General features: G+C 39.4%; 1 protein-coding gene across 1 annotated transcript in view; it reads left to right on the top strand.

Annotated features, from left to right (window-relative positions):
• Nucleotides 1–3,170: 3,170 nt before the first annotated feature.
• The window catches only part of LOC109476788 (metabotropic glutamate receptor 6-like), a 70,346-nt gene continuing 55,171 nt past the window's right edge, over nt 3,171–18,345 (top strand). Inside the window, exon 1 of the mRNA XM_019777806.1 lies at nt 3,171–3,683. Coding sequence (XP_019633365.1) covers nt 3,180–3,683 — 504 coding nt within the window. The 5' untranslated portion in view covers nt 3,171–3,179. The remainder of the gene's footprint in view (nt 3,684–18,345) is intronic.

Below are 18,345 nucleotides of genomic sequence, written 5' to 3' on the forward strand. Positions count from 1 at the left end.
ACGTATCTAATTAAATAGCCAAGGGACTATGACCACGAGGAAATACTCAATCAATGTCCGGGATGATGCTTATTATCTTTGCTGTGCTGTGCGTAACAGTTTAATTCATAACACCTCTACTTACTAATATATATTTGACCTTTCATACTAGTATTATACATCTAACATGATCCAGTCAAGATTACAAGGCGTGTCCTGTATGGAATTATATTAAAGTGTAGCTTTTATGTGTCATAGATCGTCTGGTTTTCTCAATGGCTTTGTTTGTTACCTTATGTTCAAAACATATTACATAAGACCGTACAAAATCACGTGGGTACGTATAATTTTGAAAAAAAAATCGCTGAACATATGAGCTCAAAGCACAAGATGATATCATAATTGGTATTAGAGTAAAGAGACTCAGATATCAATTATGTAGAGAATTTCTTTATTCAGCCGACGTTTCGGTGACCGTCGGCTGAATAAAAGACTTGGTTGTGTAAAAAGAGTCTCTTTACTCAGAGTCTTACAAACCTGATGAAACTATTCACGGAAACTTTCTATTTCATTCCTGGATCTGTCGACATTTTACATAACTATCTGTTCTGTCCAATCGAACTAAAAATCTCATTTTCTCAACATCAAGCATATTTTGCTGCATGCCCTCTTGTCCTTGTATGAAATAAGGCAACAGCAAGTAAATTTTATGGATGACATCCTCCGCAGACTGCAAATCTATTGCGATAGGGCAAAAAAACAAGGAGGGCCCGAAAAACAAGATTCTTACCTTTTCAAATTTTGACATCAGAAAACCTTAAGGCTTGTTAAACAAGAAATGATAACTATATTGTGCTAAGTTTACTGCCAACTATTACAACATTCATTTGTCACTAAAAATAATTTTTTAGTCATTGTACAAATGGCTTTGGTTCAGTGGGAACATCATATATAATTTATGAAGGGAATAAAGTACATCACTACATCAAGTAAAAGACGAGAAAATAAATCAGAACCTTGTCTTCATATTTATCTGCCATCCGCGTTCCGGCATAGCAACAAACATCTGGAGGGGGTCAGAATCTTGCATACCGAACAGGATTACTTCAAGAGAGGCATAAAAGAGGCCATATACATCAGGGCACTTCAACCATCGCTCAACCGGGACGGGGGCGATATTGACTTCAGACAACCTTTGACCCTTTGCTGACGTCACACGTGGGAAAAACCACGTGTCCACAGCATTTGGGTCAGATAGCTGAGGAAGACTGAGTGATTCAGTCGAAAATTTCTGGTGAGTCAAATTTTGAGTTGGAGAAAAGTTTAGGTTTTTCATAACAAACATCTTTGCCCATTTTTGGCATGCTGACCACTGTCAGAGGGCAAGAAAATTTCTTGTTTTTTTTTCTCCAAAATCAGGCGAAAATTAATTCGCGTGCTGATGTCAACCATAAAAATGACTTGCTGTGGCCCTACAAAGGTAGAGGGTATTTTGATCCTTTTCTGAAATATGAATTCCCCTTATGCGATTGGTTTATCTGATTGACGTTATCGCAAGCAGGTATCTCGATACCTGTATACAACCTGATACGAGCTTATCAGATGAGTTCTCAGAGTGTGTATATACGCAGTGTGTCGTGACACATAAACCGTACAGTTTTATTTACAATTATTATATAATATTCTATGTACACGTCACGCAACAAGCACAACCAGTCACAATGCATTCAAATTGCAGGATGTTGACCTTTCCTCCCACTAGCAATTTTCTCAACAGTTACTCGTATGTATATGTGATATTTACGTACGTAAAAGATATGCACACGTTCATTTTTTAAATCCAACAGAGCGGTTTATTCATCGTTTTGTGCACCCCTTTTTAGGGGTTACTATTTTTATTTGGTACGGTCTACCATATAACAGGTCTCTTCCAGCTGAGCCACACTAAATGCCGAATTGCTAAAAAAATTTCTATAAATACTAGTGTGTTTTCTATATAACGTAACTTATGTATTATTTTTAACTTTTCATTATTGTTTCCTGCCCAATGTTACATGTAATGTTTGTATTTGTTCATTTTGTGTAGGTGTGCACGCTATCAGCATACTTGCTGCCCAGTGCACTCTTATTGTTACATTACAATTTTGAATGAATAAATAAATAAAAATAAATAAATAAATATTTACGTACATAGTTCCACTAGTTTAGTTTAAAGGGGGGTTATGGAACATTAAAAAAAGACTTCGTGTGATGGTAATTTACTTCCACTTTTCAACATATCTGTGCAGTTATCTCACATTTCTGATATTTATGGTTGGCGTTAAAATAGGCGCAGTCAGATTTTGGTGCCACCTCAAAAAAAATGTAAACAAACATGGCTGACAGCTTTGTTCCCAGCTTTTCAACACACTCATAAGGCGTCATATTTTGAAACCTCCACTTTCCAAATGGCACAGTATTGTTGATTCAACTTGCTTTGTAAGGAAATGACCAGATAATTGACTTTTGGTATCGTCCTAATGTTAAATTGTTCTGTAGATTTAAAATCATGCACCAGGGTTGACCTCTGTGATTGCTTCGCATATCACAGTTCGGTGCTAAACTTTATCCCAACACAAAAGGTACACAAGGATCAAATTTTCAACGACCACGAATATTCGCCTTCATCAGGATAAGTAATGACCAATCACACAACCACACCGAACGTAATCCCGCGAGAGTAGCAGTTACAGACACGTGACCTTAAATCACGCGAGACTTCACGAAAACGAGAGGTTAGCAATGGAGATTATATCGTCCGCCGTCTCTGTTTAGTGGTGGCTGGGATGCCCTGGTATATATATATAGCCTCCTTTATACCGCAGTTCTGTATTCAGTATTTTGACTCTACCTCGCATATCATACAGGCTTGGATAGCATATGCACGGGCAAAGCAAGTGTTACAGTGCTACATCTCTCTTCGAATTCAGAAAAGCATCATCTCCACACTCTGAGCTTTATTTGCTTATCGAGTTTCAAGACAAGAGACTGGAACCGTCCTATCGCCGCGCTCTGGAAAAGCCTTCATTATCAAGTGCCCCGCGGGAGATCAAACACGAGGCTTTCCAATCAGCGCTCAGCGCTTTCCCCGTGCCAAACTCTCTCGTTATCAGTTGCACTACGAGATGGCTGACAGAGAGATCGTTGTTTCCTCGTCTGCGATGATGACATTGGCACGGGCGGTTCTGGTAGTAGCTTTTTTAGGCGTAGTAGCATGCCGCGCGGTACTGACTGAGGAAGGAAGCGTTATTCTGGACGGTAACATAACGCTCGGCGGGCTGTTTCCCGTGCACAGCCGCGGCCCGAACGGGGTGGGCTGCGGGGAGGTGAAGGAAGAAGCCGGTGTACAGCGGATGGAGGCAATGCTGTACGCCATCGACAAGATCAACCGGGACGACACGCTCCTGCCAGGGGTGACTCTGGGCGCACACGTCCTGGACACCTGCTCCAGCGATACCCACGCTCTCGGTAAAGCCATGACGTTCTTCATCAAAGACCGGTCGGTCTATGATGGCCCGGACACCACCGGTGCGTCCGTCAGGGACGCCGTGTGTAAGGACGGCGCGCCGGCATTCAAGAAGCCCCGCCGGCCCGTCGTGGGCGTCATCGGGGCAGCCTCCAGTTCAGTCTCCGTCAACGTGGCCAACATTCTACGGCTCTTTAAGGTAAGACGACTAATATATTGAATACCATTAAAGACATAAGCTGTTTAAAGGGGCGTTATGTAATATTTATACACCAAAAATTGAATTTTTGGGGAAATATTTCTTTGTATTTTACTTTTCAACATATGTTTGCAATTATTCCACATTTATGGTTATCCCAGCCCCTATAACGGCCTACACAAGGCGCACTACCACCACAAACTAGTTTGTGGTACCACCACAAACTACCAGAATGTAAGCAAACATGGATAACAGCTTATATCATACTTTGGTACCCCCACTTCCCGAATGACACTACGATGCATGCAGTAGGATTGATTCAACTTGGAAAGAAATGACCGGGCAATTGACATTTTGTATCGTACTAACGCTAGATAATGCAGCTCTAAGCTCCCATACGGCGATTTTCTATAACACTGACAAATGTAAGTACTGAACCATTGGTACCTATGTTATAAACACAATTGTTTCTGTGGTGTCTGTCCATGGTACTTAAATATCGGCACCTATGTTACAATCACAGCTTTATCTTTGTCGTCTGTCCATGGTACTGAACCATCGGCACCTATGCTTACAGACACAATTTTATCTTTGGTGCCTGTCCATGGTACTGGACCATCGGCACCTATGCTTACAGACACAATTTTATCTTTGGTGTCTGTCCATGGTACTGGACCATCGGCACCTATGTTACAAACAGAATTTTATCTTTGGTGTCTGTCCATGGTACTGGACCATCGGCACCTATGTTACAAACAGAATTTTATCTTTGGTGCCTGTCCATGGTACTAAACCGTCGGCACCTATGCTTACAAACAAAATTTATCTTTTCTGTCTGTCCATGGTACTGAACCATTGGCACCTATGTTACAAACACAATTTTTTATTTGGTGCCTGTTCATGGTACTGAACAATCGGCACCTATGTTACAACCACGGTTTTATATTTGGTGCCTGTCCATGGTACTGAACCATCGGCACCTATGTTACAAACACAATTTTTATCTTTGTGCTGTCTGTCCGTGGTACTTAACCATCGCCACCTATGTTACAAACACAATTTTATCTTTTGGCCTGTCCATGGTACTTAACCATCGCCACCTTTGGTACAAACAAGCCTCTCCGTGGTACTGAACCATCGGTATCTATGTAACAAACACAATTTTATTTTTGGTGCCTGTCCATGATACTGAACCATCGGCACCTATGTTACACCAAAACTTTATCTTTGGTGCCTGTCCATGGTACTGAACCATCGGCACCTATGTTACACCACAACTTTATCTTTGGTGCCTGTCCATGGTACTGAACCATCGGCACCTATGTTACAAACACAATTTTATCTTTGTGCTGTCTGTCGGTGGTACTGAACCATCAGCACCTATGTTACAAATACAATTTTATCTTTGGTGCCTGTCCGTGGTACTGGACCATCGGCACCTATGTTACAAACACAATTTTATCTTAAAAAGTTTGCTGTCTGTCCGTGGTACTTAACCATCGGCACCTATGTTACAAACACAATTTTATCTTTGGTGCCTGTCCATGGTACTGAACCATCGGCAACTATGTTACAAACACAATTTTATCTTTGCTGTCTTTCCGTGGTACTTAACCATCGCCACCTTTGGTACAAACACAATTTTATCTTTGGTGCCTGTCCATGGTACTGAACCATCGACACCTATGTTACAAACACAATTTTATCTTTGGTGCCTGCCCATGGTACTGAGCTATCAGCACATATGTTACAAACACAAGGCTATCTTTGGTGTCTGTCCATGGTACTGAACGATCGGCACCTATGTTACAAACACAAATATATCTTTGGTGTCTGTCCGTGGTATCTTTTGGTGTATAATCAACGGATGCCAAGCCATTCCTGTTCTGGCTATTTCAGTTCTGACTTTCGCTTTTATTTTTTTGTTGTTGCATTTGACTGGCTAACGGCTAGCTCAATGTATTTCTGACATGATGGAATCAGCTTTCAGAGACCGAGCTTTTTTTCTTAAATTGAGTATAGTCTTTATCCTCCTAGTTAATTAACTCACTTACATGTGAGAATGCAGAATGTATCACCCTCATGATGGGCACAATCAATTCTTATAGATAGCCTATGCATTAGAGTCTTTTTATATCTGACATGTATTCAATTCAACTGTGCATGAAAGCTATGCATGGCTCGCTTTCGCGACATCGATAGAGAAAAACCCGTAGGGAAAATCCTGTGACGCTGATGATGCCTATCAAATGTCTATTCAAGCAAGATAACCAGGCAGATATCTGGCAGAAAGCAAGGCCTGCGTAGGGTCACAGCAAGTAAACTTTATGGATGACATCCTCCGCAGACTAAAAAAAATAATGCGATAGGGTTACAAAAACAAGGCGGGCAAAAACAACAAAACATTCGTGCATTTTCAAATATTCTCATCATTAACCTTGTTGAGCAAGAATTGACGCGACAAAACATGATTTTACAAAGAAAAGGTCTTCTATTTCCGTTTTTAACAATATTACCTGTCCATCGGTAGATACTACACTGGGTATATGTACTAGTATTCATGTGCGATGGAACACGTCGGGCACTTGCCATCAAACGCGAGCAAGTGTGACACAAGTTTGCTGGGTCGCTAATGGTCTCTGAACCGATAGACGTTTACGAGTATTTGTCCAGTTTGGCATGTTGACCACCGTCAAAGGCCAACAAAATTTCTTTTTTTTTTCGAAATCAGGCGTGCTCTGATGTTATCCATAAAAATTACATGCTGTTGCCTGATCAATAAAGAGACCAAAGACGAACACGGTATCAAGAGAGAGAGCACATGAGTAAAATACTCTTCGTGACCGGTGGTTGTGATGAATTGACAGTCAACTTTGTGTTTACCTTCAACGAGATGTAAGCCGATTACCCACACGATGTACTCAGATAAGTCGACCATTGAAGCACCATCTCTGTGTGATTTCGAGTTCCATGACGTAAATAAAATCAATGACCCTCTAAATCGTTTCCGGGATAGCGTGGGTGATGTTCTGTTCATCATTGTCGCCCAGGCTCACAAAAGCTAGTTTCCAAAAATGTCCAGACTATGCATGATGTACAAAATGACTAATAAATTGGTGGACATCCCAACTATTAAGTACCTAATACCAGCCCAGAAGAGAACAAGAAATAGCCATGCCTTCAAGTAACAGAGTTATCAACCAAGGATTGACGGAACTCATTGTCCCCAAGTACAGTATGGGCATTGTCATTAGATAGCTTTAAACAATGTCTAGAGTTAGAAGTTCAAGGGTTAGGTGTAAAATCTACTTTTTAAAATTATGGCATGTAGATGTAGCTGTGTGTTTCTTGCCAATTTTGCGACATTCATTTATGTTTTTTAAATGTATGTGTGTTGTTTTGTCCCTTAGTATGTAGATATGTGTGTTTTTCTTGCTAATTATTGAAAAATGTATAGGTTTGAATTGGTTTTTACTGTAAGTACATTTGAGCCTTGGAAGACTAGCCTAACAGGGCTAAAAGGTTTCGAAATTGATAAAATGAAAGGTTTGCTCTTTGTAAGAAAAGTTAGGCTTTGCAGATATTGCGTTGGATTGTACAAAACTAACTTGCTGTACATTAGGCTGCTTTAAAGGCATTCCATGCAATTTCAAGGCGACAAAACTGGATTCTCAGAGTCAGTTTCTGTCCGTCCTTTCAATGTAATAATAAGTTTAATAAGTGATTTACTGATATCTGTGAGGCAAAATTGCGATGTCACTGAAGGAAAATGGTTTAATATTTTGTATCATAAGCTAGCTCTAGCTATTTACGAGTGGTACCCACAAAATGAAAAGACGCATAACGTATTTTGTTTTGGGTCTATTTTAAACGCTTGGAGTATGAAAAGATGGCAAAAAGGTGAATATTGGACAGATTTTCTCATCCATATGTTTGTAATAATTGTTTATTGATTGATCGATGAGCACAATCTCTAGCATGTGCCAGCACAACTAAAAAAGTAGCGCTAAATTGTATGCTAGTGTTAACAACAGAGAAATAAATATTACACAGTTAACAAATAGACAACTAAACAAGTGAGTATTTCACAGTTAACATATAGACAACTAAATAAGTGCGTAAAATGAGCTTAACAATATTCATAACATCAACCAATAAATCAATATCATCAGTAAAAAAATAATAATTTTATAGTATGTTACATGAGAACTAATCTTGATAGGGTTGGTCATGGGAGATTTACAATGTGCCATATTTGTTTAATAGGTTCGTAAGTTTGTCTTGCCTCCCTTGAAATTGTACTGGATGCCTTTAACTGAATGAATAAATGAAGACCTTTATTGTACAAACATACCCACTGGGTTAGGTACAAAGGTTAACTTGAATACACAAATATATACACAAACAAGATCAATCTAGTACTAGCACTACAGTCTGTTACATAATTTTGACTTCTCTTCGCTTCTCTGTGATGTTGAAAAGATAAGAACATACAAGTTCAAGGATCGGGGGTTTGTCTAAGTTCATTAAAAATGTGAATTTGTCTGTATTACTTAGGTGTGTAAAGTGGGGAAACATCGATGTTATCCGTCTATAAAGTTCAATTCTCGCACTGTTATACAAACTAAATTCTACTACAAAATGAAGTTCATCTTCTATTCTATCTAGGTTACAGTATCGACAAATACGTTGTTCCAGGGGAGTGCGGTTATGTCGACCGGTCTCAATGTGTAGTTTATGGCAGCTGATCCGTAGTTTTGTGACGGCGTTTTTGTGCCGTGTGTTGTCGATATTTAGGTACTGTTAAAGCTGTGCATCAGAGCAATTGAAATCCCGTTCATCAGAGAGCAACTTCCGCCTGGAGTATAGTACTATAGACGTTACATCGCGTTAATTGCGTGGGCAGGGAAGGATGAAAAGAGAGAAGATGAAAAGAGGAAAAATGTAACTGACGTGTGTGTGTAAAAATAAATCTAGTCAACTGGATCTATCCATTCGGATCTTATAGACGAAAGCATCCAGAACTAGAGTTCCACGATCTCATACCTTCGGAAAATAACTTCAATCTTTCTAATTGACGAAATTTTCAATGGTTAATTTTCATTGATTATGCAAATAAAGCCATCATTTGCATGAATTACATCAGTTACGTTGTTTATGTTCTCCACCAATGGCATTCTTTTTTTAAACAAAAAAAAGCTATTCTAGCTTTTCCTCATAAATAATGTAAATGAGGTCCTCATTGGAATATGTTATTTATTTTATATCCATGTTGACGTGACTTTTAAATGCCGTAATTATTAAATTTTCGCCATTTATTGGTATAGAATTATAGAATGTTCACTTTAATTATGCAACTTTGATTTTAAAAAATTGCATAATTATTATCTGCCAATGTTCCTCTTCCTTTATTGCTATAATTACATATGTCAGAAGTTAGAATTGCCCTATGGTTAGTCAATGGGAGTATCCACTCGGATGTAAGAGATGAAAACACCCAGAAGAACAAATGAATACAACATCCTAGAGTACAGTAAACATCGTGTTCAATGTGTGGGCAGGGAAGGATGTTAAAAAGCATTGAATGCGATTTCAGGGCAGCAAAACTGGAAATATTCTGAATAAGGCCATCTTTGTGATATTGACACATACTGCTTCACATCGGCACATTTGAGTCAGTATTTCATACTTTGGGCTTTTAAAACTGCAGAAACAAGCCCTTTATTTTCTGGGTGGTACCCTAAAAATCAGCCCAGGGCCCTTCCAGTAACCATTTTCCGTCAGAATTTGGGGAATTTTTTGCTCCATGAGGGTCAATATACAATGGGATATTGTGGTTTAAACTCAGTATGTAGATAAATGACTAGAATATTTGCTCTGAAAGATCGGGCTTCCAAGCCCTAAAAACTGCACTGGATCCCTTTAAGTGGAGGAGGAAAAATGTAACTGACGTGATCTGTAACAACAGAGATACTCAATCTCAATAGGACAATCCATTCGGATGTTGCAGATGAACACACTCAGAATAAAACAGCTTCCGATGGACAAATGAATACAACGTCCTAGAGTAAACATTACGTTAGTTAGTTGGCAGGGAAGGATGTTAGGTGGAGGAGGAAAAAATGTAACTGACGTGATCTGTAACAACAGAGATACTCTATCTCAATAGGAGTATCCATTCGGATGTTGCAGATGAACACACTCAGAATAAAACAGTTTCCGATGGACAAATGAATACACCGTCCTAGAGTAAACATTATGTTAGTTAGTGGGTAGGGAAGGATGTTAGGTGGAGGAGGAAAAAATGTAACTGACGTGATCTGTAACAACAGAGCTACTCAATCTCAATAGGAGTATCCATTCGGATGTTACAGAAGAAAACACTCAGAATAACACAGCTTCCGATAGTTAGAATCCCCTTTCTATTACCTAACATGGTGCATTCAGCATAACAATACGCTGTTATTAATATATATCGCTTGTTAAGAGGGGTATACTTGCCAGCCCTTTTATGGCGATCTCCATCTGTCAATGGTACTGCAATCGTGATATCATCCTGTCCTCCCAAGACTTGTAAATACGAATGAATTAGAAAGAAAGACATTTGTTCGGGAGCAAATACAGCACATTTCAGTCCATTTTATCCCTTTCCAATGACGTTCTGTCTACCGGGCGAAGTTGTAGCTGCTGAAACTGTTAATATTTTTAAGTCAAAGATAGACAATTACTGGAAGGGGAAGGAGTACAACATTGACTTTACCCAAGAAACCCCCACAAACTCTCACATTTTAACTCTGAACTTTAGAACTGAACTTTATATTTGTGTTGTTTAATGTTATTAAGAAGGGGATTTTTATAGGCTTTATAGCCTCTTTATCCGACCATTATGTATGTATGTATGTATGTATTGCATATATGCTGCAGAAATGGTTCTGTGGGCATGTGCCTGAGTTATCCCCATATCAACGTTTAGGTCATCTGTATTTCCAGATCCCAAAAATGTATGTTTTTGTCTGAAAATGGAAAAAAAAATGTTCTAAAAGTCTGTATAAAAAGTCTGGTGTATATGGCAACCATGGCGTCCATGCACAGGTCATTTGGCCCCAAAATAAAATAAAAAGTTGAGTCTATTTAACGAAATGGCAGAAGAAGAAACGCAAGAAAAACAAACAAACAATGCATTTAATCCATACCTATGGAATGAATGAATGAATATCAACGTGCCCTGCGTTTCACGCGCTCAGCCCACGTGGACTTATACCTGTAACATAAAACAAGAGAAACCAGAGGTATAGAAATGACATAATCGACCATAAATCGAACATTTACAAAGAATAAGGTACAAGGCAGATGTACAGAGTAATCAATTAATGAACTGAGGTGACATGTACCAAACACAAATAAGCAAAGTCCGTAGATAATAAAAAAGGATTTTAAAAGATACTTGTACTGTACGACTGCCATTCAGTCTCAAAGAACGATGACTTAAATAAATGACGTAAGATAAATAAGATATAACAAAACACCGCATATCATGATTCGTGTCACCTCTTTAGGCAGTGCACAGAAAGTGTACGTACTATCTTCAGTAGTCCTGTCATCAGCCGTCAACAACATTCATGAAATGAAGTGACATTCCAAACGCGAATAAGCAGAGTCCGTAGATAAAAAGGGGTTTAGAAAACAAAACACCAGTATGTAAGATACTACTACTATTGTACGACTGTAAGTCAGTCTCAAAAAGACGATGACTTAAATAAATGACGTAAGATAAATAAGATATAACAAAACACCGCATATCATGATTCGTGTCACCTCTTTAGGCAGTGCACAGAAAGTCTACGTACTATCTTCAGTAGTCCTGTCATCAGCCGTCAACAACATCCCCGTGATCTCGTTATCTCCCAGCGCAGGCGAAGTTTCTGGTCCTTGAAGATCTGTAAGAATTTATGTCCTTCAGTGGAGTCCAATACCTTTGCGAAATCAAGCGTCTCCCTTCATAGCCGCACTGTGAAGAAAGATAGCCCCACATGCCATCATTTACCAGCACACAAGCTATCCATATCACAGCGGGTACTCTGATGTATTTACAAGGAGGTGCTCATTTATCTCATCCCACAGCGAGTTAGAAGACCATATCAGCCAGTAGAAGCATAATCGACTTCTCGCAGTGTCAGGTTCTTAATCAGCGTCGCGCCACCAGCGTTAACTATCTCCTGTCAGAAAGCAAGATAAAGTTTCCCTCAGCTGCTATCTTGGTCCTCATCTTAGCTACAGGCAAAAACATACGTTATCCTTTTTCTGCTTGAGAATATTGCATTGACGACCCTTTGTCATAGAGAGGTAGACTGGCAAACTTCGAACGCTGCATATTGGACAAGAATTACTCTATTTCAAAGTCAGTTAGTGTTGCCTAGTCCCCAGAGTGTATCAATAGCATCACAAGAGTTATCTTTCTCATATATACGAGAGCTATGGATAAGGAAGGGGCATGCTCCCATATGTTCAGAATTGACCATTCGGGTATTGTGGTGTCCACCATACAGCCCTGTACTAGTATTTGAGGACAATTACTCTACTCGTATTTCGTTCTCAATCAATGGTTCTTTAGTGTGTATCAATAGCATCACAAGAGTTATCATTCTCATGTACGAGCTATGGATAGGGATGGGGCATGTATCTGTATCTGTATAGCCGGTATAACCGCCTTCCGGCGTAACACACCAGCTTCGCAGGCACGCGGCGCGGCGGCAGCTGGCTATATTACACCGATCGACTTGTTACACCTAACCCTTGAACTTCTAGCTCTAGACATTGTTTAAAGCTATCTATTGACAATGCCCCTACTGTACTTGGTGACAGTGAGTTCCACTCTGCGATAGTTCTAGGAAAGAATGAATTCTTGAACACCTCAATCCTTGGTTGATAACTCTGGTACTTGAATGCGTGGCTATTTCTTGTTCTCTTCTGGGCTGGCATTAGGTACTTAATAGTTGGGACATGTACCAGTTTGTTGACTCGGGATTGTCCATTCTGGTGTTGTGATGTCCACGCTACAGCCTTGTACTAGTATTTAAGGACAATTACTCTACTCGTATTTCGTAGTCAATCAATTGTCCTTTAGTCTCCAGAGTGTATCAATATCATCCCAAGAGTTATCAATCTCATGTACGAGCTATGGATATATGGATGGGGCATGTACCTGTTTGTTGACTCGGAATTGTCCATTCTGGAATTGTGGTGTCTTCTCTACATCTTTGTACTGGAAGAGAATTATTACTCTATTTCGGATATAATAATCAGTGTTGCTTCGTCTACAGAGTGTATTAATAACAGCACATGAGTTATCTATACCATATACGAGCTATGGATATGGATGGGGCATGTACGGGTTTGTTGAGAATTGTCCATTCTGAAATTGTGGTGTAAACGCTACAACTTCACATTTAAAGAGACTTACCATATCAGACAGTCAATCAATTGTGCCTAGTCCCCAGAGTGTATCAATAGCATCCCGAAGAATTATCTATATACGAGCTATGGATAGGGATGGGGCATTTACTGGTTGGTGGAGAATTGTCAATTCTGAAATTGTGGTGGCCAAGCTACAACTTCACATTCGAGGAGAATGACCATATCTGACAGTCAATCAGGGGATCTCGAGAGTCAATCAGTGGTGCCCAGTCCCTACACTGTATCAATAGCATCCCAAGAGGTATCTACCTCAGATCTCTTGTCAGTTATGGATAGGGGTGGGGCATGTACTAGTTTGTTGAGAGAATTGAGTTGACTTTTCTGAAATTTCTGTGTCCACGTTACAGCTTCGCATTTGAAGAGAATTGCCATATCTGACAATCAATCAATTGTGCCTAGTCCCCGGAGTGTATCACGAAAGTTCTCTATCTCATATACCGTGTCAGCGGTGGATAAGGATGGGGACATGTACCCGTTCGTTGAGCATTGTCCATTCTGGAATTGTGGTGTCCACTCTACAGCTTCGAATTCGAAGAGAATTACCATATTTGACGGTCAATCAGTTGTGCCTAGTCCCCAGAGTGTATCAATAGCATCCCAAGAGTTATCTATATACGAGCTATGGATAGAAATGGGGCATGTACCAGTATGTTGAGAATTGAATCGACCATTCTGAAATTGTGCTGTCCACGTTACAGGTTCGAGTTCGCAGAGAATTACCATATTTGACGGTCAACCAGTTGTGCCTAGTCCCCAGAGTGTATCGATAGCATCCCAAGAGTTATCAATATACGAGCTATGGATAGAAATGGGATATTTACCTGTGTATTGATAATTGTCCATTCTGGAATTGTGGTGTCCACGCTACAGCTTCGTATTTGATTAGAATTTACTCTATTTTATAATTGATCGGTGTTGTTTAGTCCAAAGAATGCATCAATAGCATCCCAAGAGTTATCTATCTCATATACATGTACATGTAAGAGCTGTGGATAGGGAATATATAGGGAATGGGTATGTGCCCGTTTGAGAGAAATGCCTTTTCTGGAATTATTGTGCCCACGCTACAGCGTAGAGAGCAAACTGTTTAATTCTGGAACATATTTGTTTTGATTTTTTTACCATTACAAAGAAGCGACGAGAAGTCCAATTCACCGAGCTGTAGTAACTTGACAATGTATATTTGTAATGTTATCTGTATTATATTCTTCGCTGCTGCCAACAGGCATCTCATCCAATTCCTCTGTTGTGACCTGTGCTTAACCCAGTTGGTATACGTGTACAACAAAGGTCTTCATCTATTTATCTTAAACCGGTTTTGATTTTGATGCCATATTTCTTTGACCATTAAGGGAAGGGGGGATTTTCCCGAATGATTTGCAATCTGTATTAGCCGATTGGAATTCATATCTACAGCTAAACGTTTCATTTTCTAGGCCAGATCTAGAAGAATGGTTACGATTAGAACACCCAATCAGTCCATTCATAGTTAATTGGCAGAGTCAATCATGCTAACAACTACATTCTTATTCAGTCAATCATTTCTCGAGGAACCACCCACGTGAAAATGTTTGTCCTTATTTACATAAGGCCTCGTAATTAGGTATTGTTGCATTCATCGGGAAAGTTAGTAAGGCAACAGCAAGTAATTATATGGGTAACAGCGTCGCGCATTAATTAAACAATTTTTTTACAAAGTATTTAAAAAACACGATTATTAATTAAACAAATTTTAGAAAAATAAAAAAAACACGAAATTTTGCTGCCCATTGGGGGGCACTCAACAATAAACAATTGGCATATACTCGTAAACGTCTATCGGTTCAGCGACCATCACGGATCCAGCAAACTTGATGCACAATTGCTTACGTTTGATTTCAAGTGTTGACACTTCAAGGTGTTTTATCACATATGTAGACTCAGTGTAGTAGCTGTATACCCATGATAGTACGACAAGCTATTTACTACAATTGTTCTAGTTAATCGAGATGTATACACATGCATCTACAAGGACAGATAATACTGTTGGATCAGAAATGAAAAAAAACTGTTGTTTATGATATCATGTTTTCTTGCCTCACTGTTAACAAGGATGTAAAAATTTGGAAATCGTTTGAATCTTGTTTTCTTGCCCGTCTTGTTCTTTATTCGCCCTCTCGCATTAATTGCGGAGTGTGCAGAGGATGCCACCCATAAAATTTATATGCTGTAGCCTAACTTTGATTTAAACAAGTATTAACACAGTAAAACAAAATGACAATATAATCCTTGTGGTGACATTAACTGCCCACTGAGTTATGATTTCTGGCAATAATCTACTTCAGACCTCCGGTGTTTGGTATGAATTTACTATACATGTAGCAGGAACGACATATTCTGTATCGGTATAGCCGGTATAACCGCCCTTCGGCGTAACACACCAGCTTCGCAGGCACGCGGTGCGGTGGCAGCTAGCTATATCACACCGAACGATTTGTTACACTCAATCTTTGCACATTTGATTGCAGGGGTTGTTTAAAGCTTTCTATTGATGATGCCCCAACTGTGCTTGGTGGCAACGAGTTCCAGTCTACGATAGTTCTGCTGGAGAAATACGAGATTTTGAATACCTCAAATCTTGGTTGATAACTCTGATATTTGAAGGCATGACTGTTTCTTGTTCTTTTCTGGGCTGGTATCAGATACTTAGTGGTTGGTACATCCACCAGTTTATTAGTCATTTTGTACATCATGCACAGTCTGGACATTCTACGTCTGTCTTCCAGCGACCACCACTGTAGGTTTCTCTTCATTTCCGTTACACTAGCACCCATTTGATAGTTGTTCATACAGAATCTTGCAGCTTGGTTCTATACCCTTTCCAGTTTATCTTTGTCTTTCTTTGTATATGGATCCCAAACTGTCGCGGCATATTCTAGGTTTGGTCATATTCACGCCCATTACCCATTTATTATATCGTCCTTCCAAACGTTATTATCTTTTCCTCAGATGAAGTTTATGGAGAAATATACGGTGCAGAAGCATGTCTCCATTATGAACAATTGTAATCAAGTTGTTTGATTGCCACGCAACGTAGGCATCATCCCCAATTGACGAGTGCTCGTTGAGTGTTCCTTGTAGGTTATTTATTTGACAATAAGGCATAATCAGGTGACTAGAATAGTTATAAACCGTAAACGTGAGAAACAGACCGATCGTGTCATACCAAAGACTTTAAAACTGGTACATACTGCTTTCTCTTCTCAGCATCTATGAGCGAACTAGCCCCCTGCTGTAGTGCTAATGCACAAGGGCTACAGAAGTGGAGATGGGCACCACCCCTATGCTCCGCAAAAGGTGGAAAGGGACCTTCTCCTCTTTATATAAGGCCACAGCAAGTACATTTTATAGATGACATCCTTCGCAGACTCCAAATCCAATGCGATAGGGCGCAACAACCAAGGCGGCCCTCCAAAAGACAAGACATCATCAACCTTGTTAAACAAGAAATGATACCTATATTGTGAGACGTTTACTGCCAACTATTACAACATCCATTTCTCAATGAAACAACTTTGAAAAAAAAGTTGTCAATCATTGTATAGACGGTTTTGATTCAGTGGGAACAACACATATACACAGCCACCATCACATATAAAATGAATGACATATATATCACTGCATGAAAGAAAGACACAACATTAAATCAGAGCCTTGTCTTTTTTTCTATCATGCGCTAACGTAAATAACATTAACAATAGCCTGGGTTGTAACAATCCTGGCTAATCATTGGTTTACAAGTTATTGGTCTTGTCTCCTCTCTTCTATATCTATCTGACATGCACGTTCTGGCATGGCAACAGAAATCTTTGCCAAGTTTCGGCATGTTGACCATTGTCAGAGGGCAACCCAATTTCTTGTGAAAATTAATGTGCGCGCTGATGTCATCCATAAAAATTAATTACCGTGGCCGTATCTAAAGCGTAAGTCACGTACACTATAAAGTCTAGACATATTGTTACAAAAGTGCTAGACATCACGCTGCAACGTGAATACATGACCACGTCTGGCGGGTAGGTAACGTGAGTTGAAGGTGTTATGTACCCGTAGGGTCATCCCCAGGACAATGATCTTACGTGACGTCAAGGATCCAAATGGTGGATCTAATTTGTGTTCTGACACTTTGATGTAGGCCTACCTTCGTGATCAATCATATATTAACTCAAGAGGCTCATAATAAAGTCAAAGGCGCTAGTATTGCGTGGGCTCACCCAACTCAACAACTATTGCTAATGGCCGTTGAGATCTCTATCTGTAAGATAATCCATCAAAGCATGACAAAATGCATTATCAAATTACAGCCTATGAGCTCCCTATGGTACAGTACAGTAAATCAGTTAGTATTTGACAAATATCTATACTAACATAAATTGACAGTAATAGTTTTTGAAGAAATTAGTATTGCAAAAGTTTACACATGTCATTATTACAAAAGTATACGCAAAGTCAAACAGATCTTGGGATAAAGTTGCAAGTATAAGGGATTACTTAGTAAAATTACTTATTTACTTACTTGCTTACTTTATTTGCATCCAGAAAGCCTCCTTCATCATAGCGCTTTGTCCTTCATGGTCCTTCGTAGCTAGTTGATATTATATGCAAGTTTTAATCACAATATAGTCTTAGCTTGAATAGCAAAGTTCTTTTATTACAACCATTTATTTTTCACGAGCCGACGTTTCGATGACCGTCTGTCATCTTCATAAGGGCAATTCTGACTGGTTTACTGTGCACTGAAGCTAGATGTTACTTGGTGCATATTGCACTAAAGATGCTACAGAGTTCACAGTGCACTGTTACTTGGTTCACAGTGCACTTAAGCTACTTTTAGTCTTAGCTCGTTTTTGGCCGTTTTTACCCTACCTGTTATAGTATTAAAATATTTCTTTAGAAGTAGGCTCCCAGAGAACAAATTGGGATGCAGTAATTTCAGAAAGTCTTATACAGTCACTGGCCAGCTTCATTCTGCGCTGTTGGATTCAGTATTTGGCGACAGATGGTAGAACTTGGTACAAGTTGCTTTGTAAGCTTTTTACTTCCATGAGACGTTGAGGCACATGTGTTGCATGAGAATGTAGCAGCTCTTATGCATTTTTAAAGGGGTATAAGAGAACGAAAAACATGAGTGAGTGTTACAACTGTTGCGTTT

This window comes from Branchiostoma belcheri, unplaced genomic scaffold (assembly GCF_001625305.1).
Source record: "Branchiostoma belcheri isolate BF01 breed outbred unplaced genomic scaffold, Haploidv18h27 scaffold39, whole genome shotgun sequence".
NCBI classification, from domain to species: domain Eukaryota; kingdom Metazoa; phylum Chordata; class Leptocardii; order Amphioxiformes; family Branchiostomatidae; genus Branchiostoma; species Branchiostoma belcheri.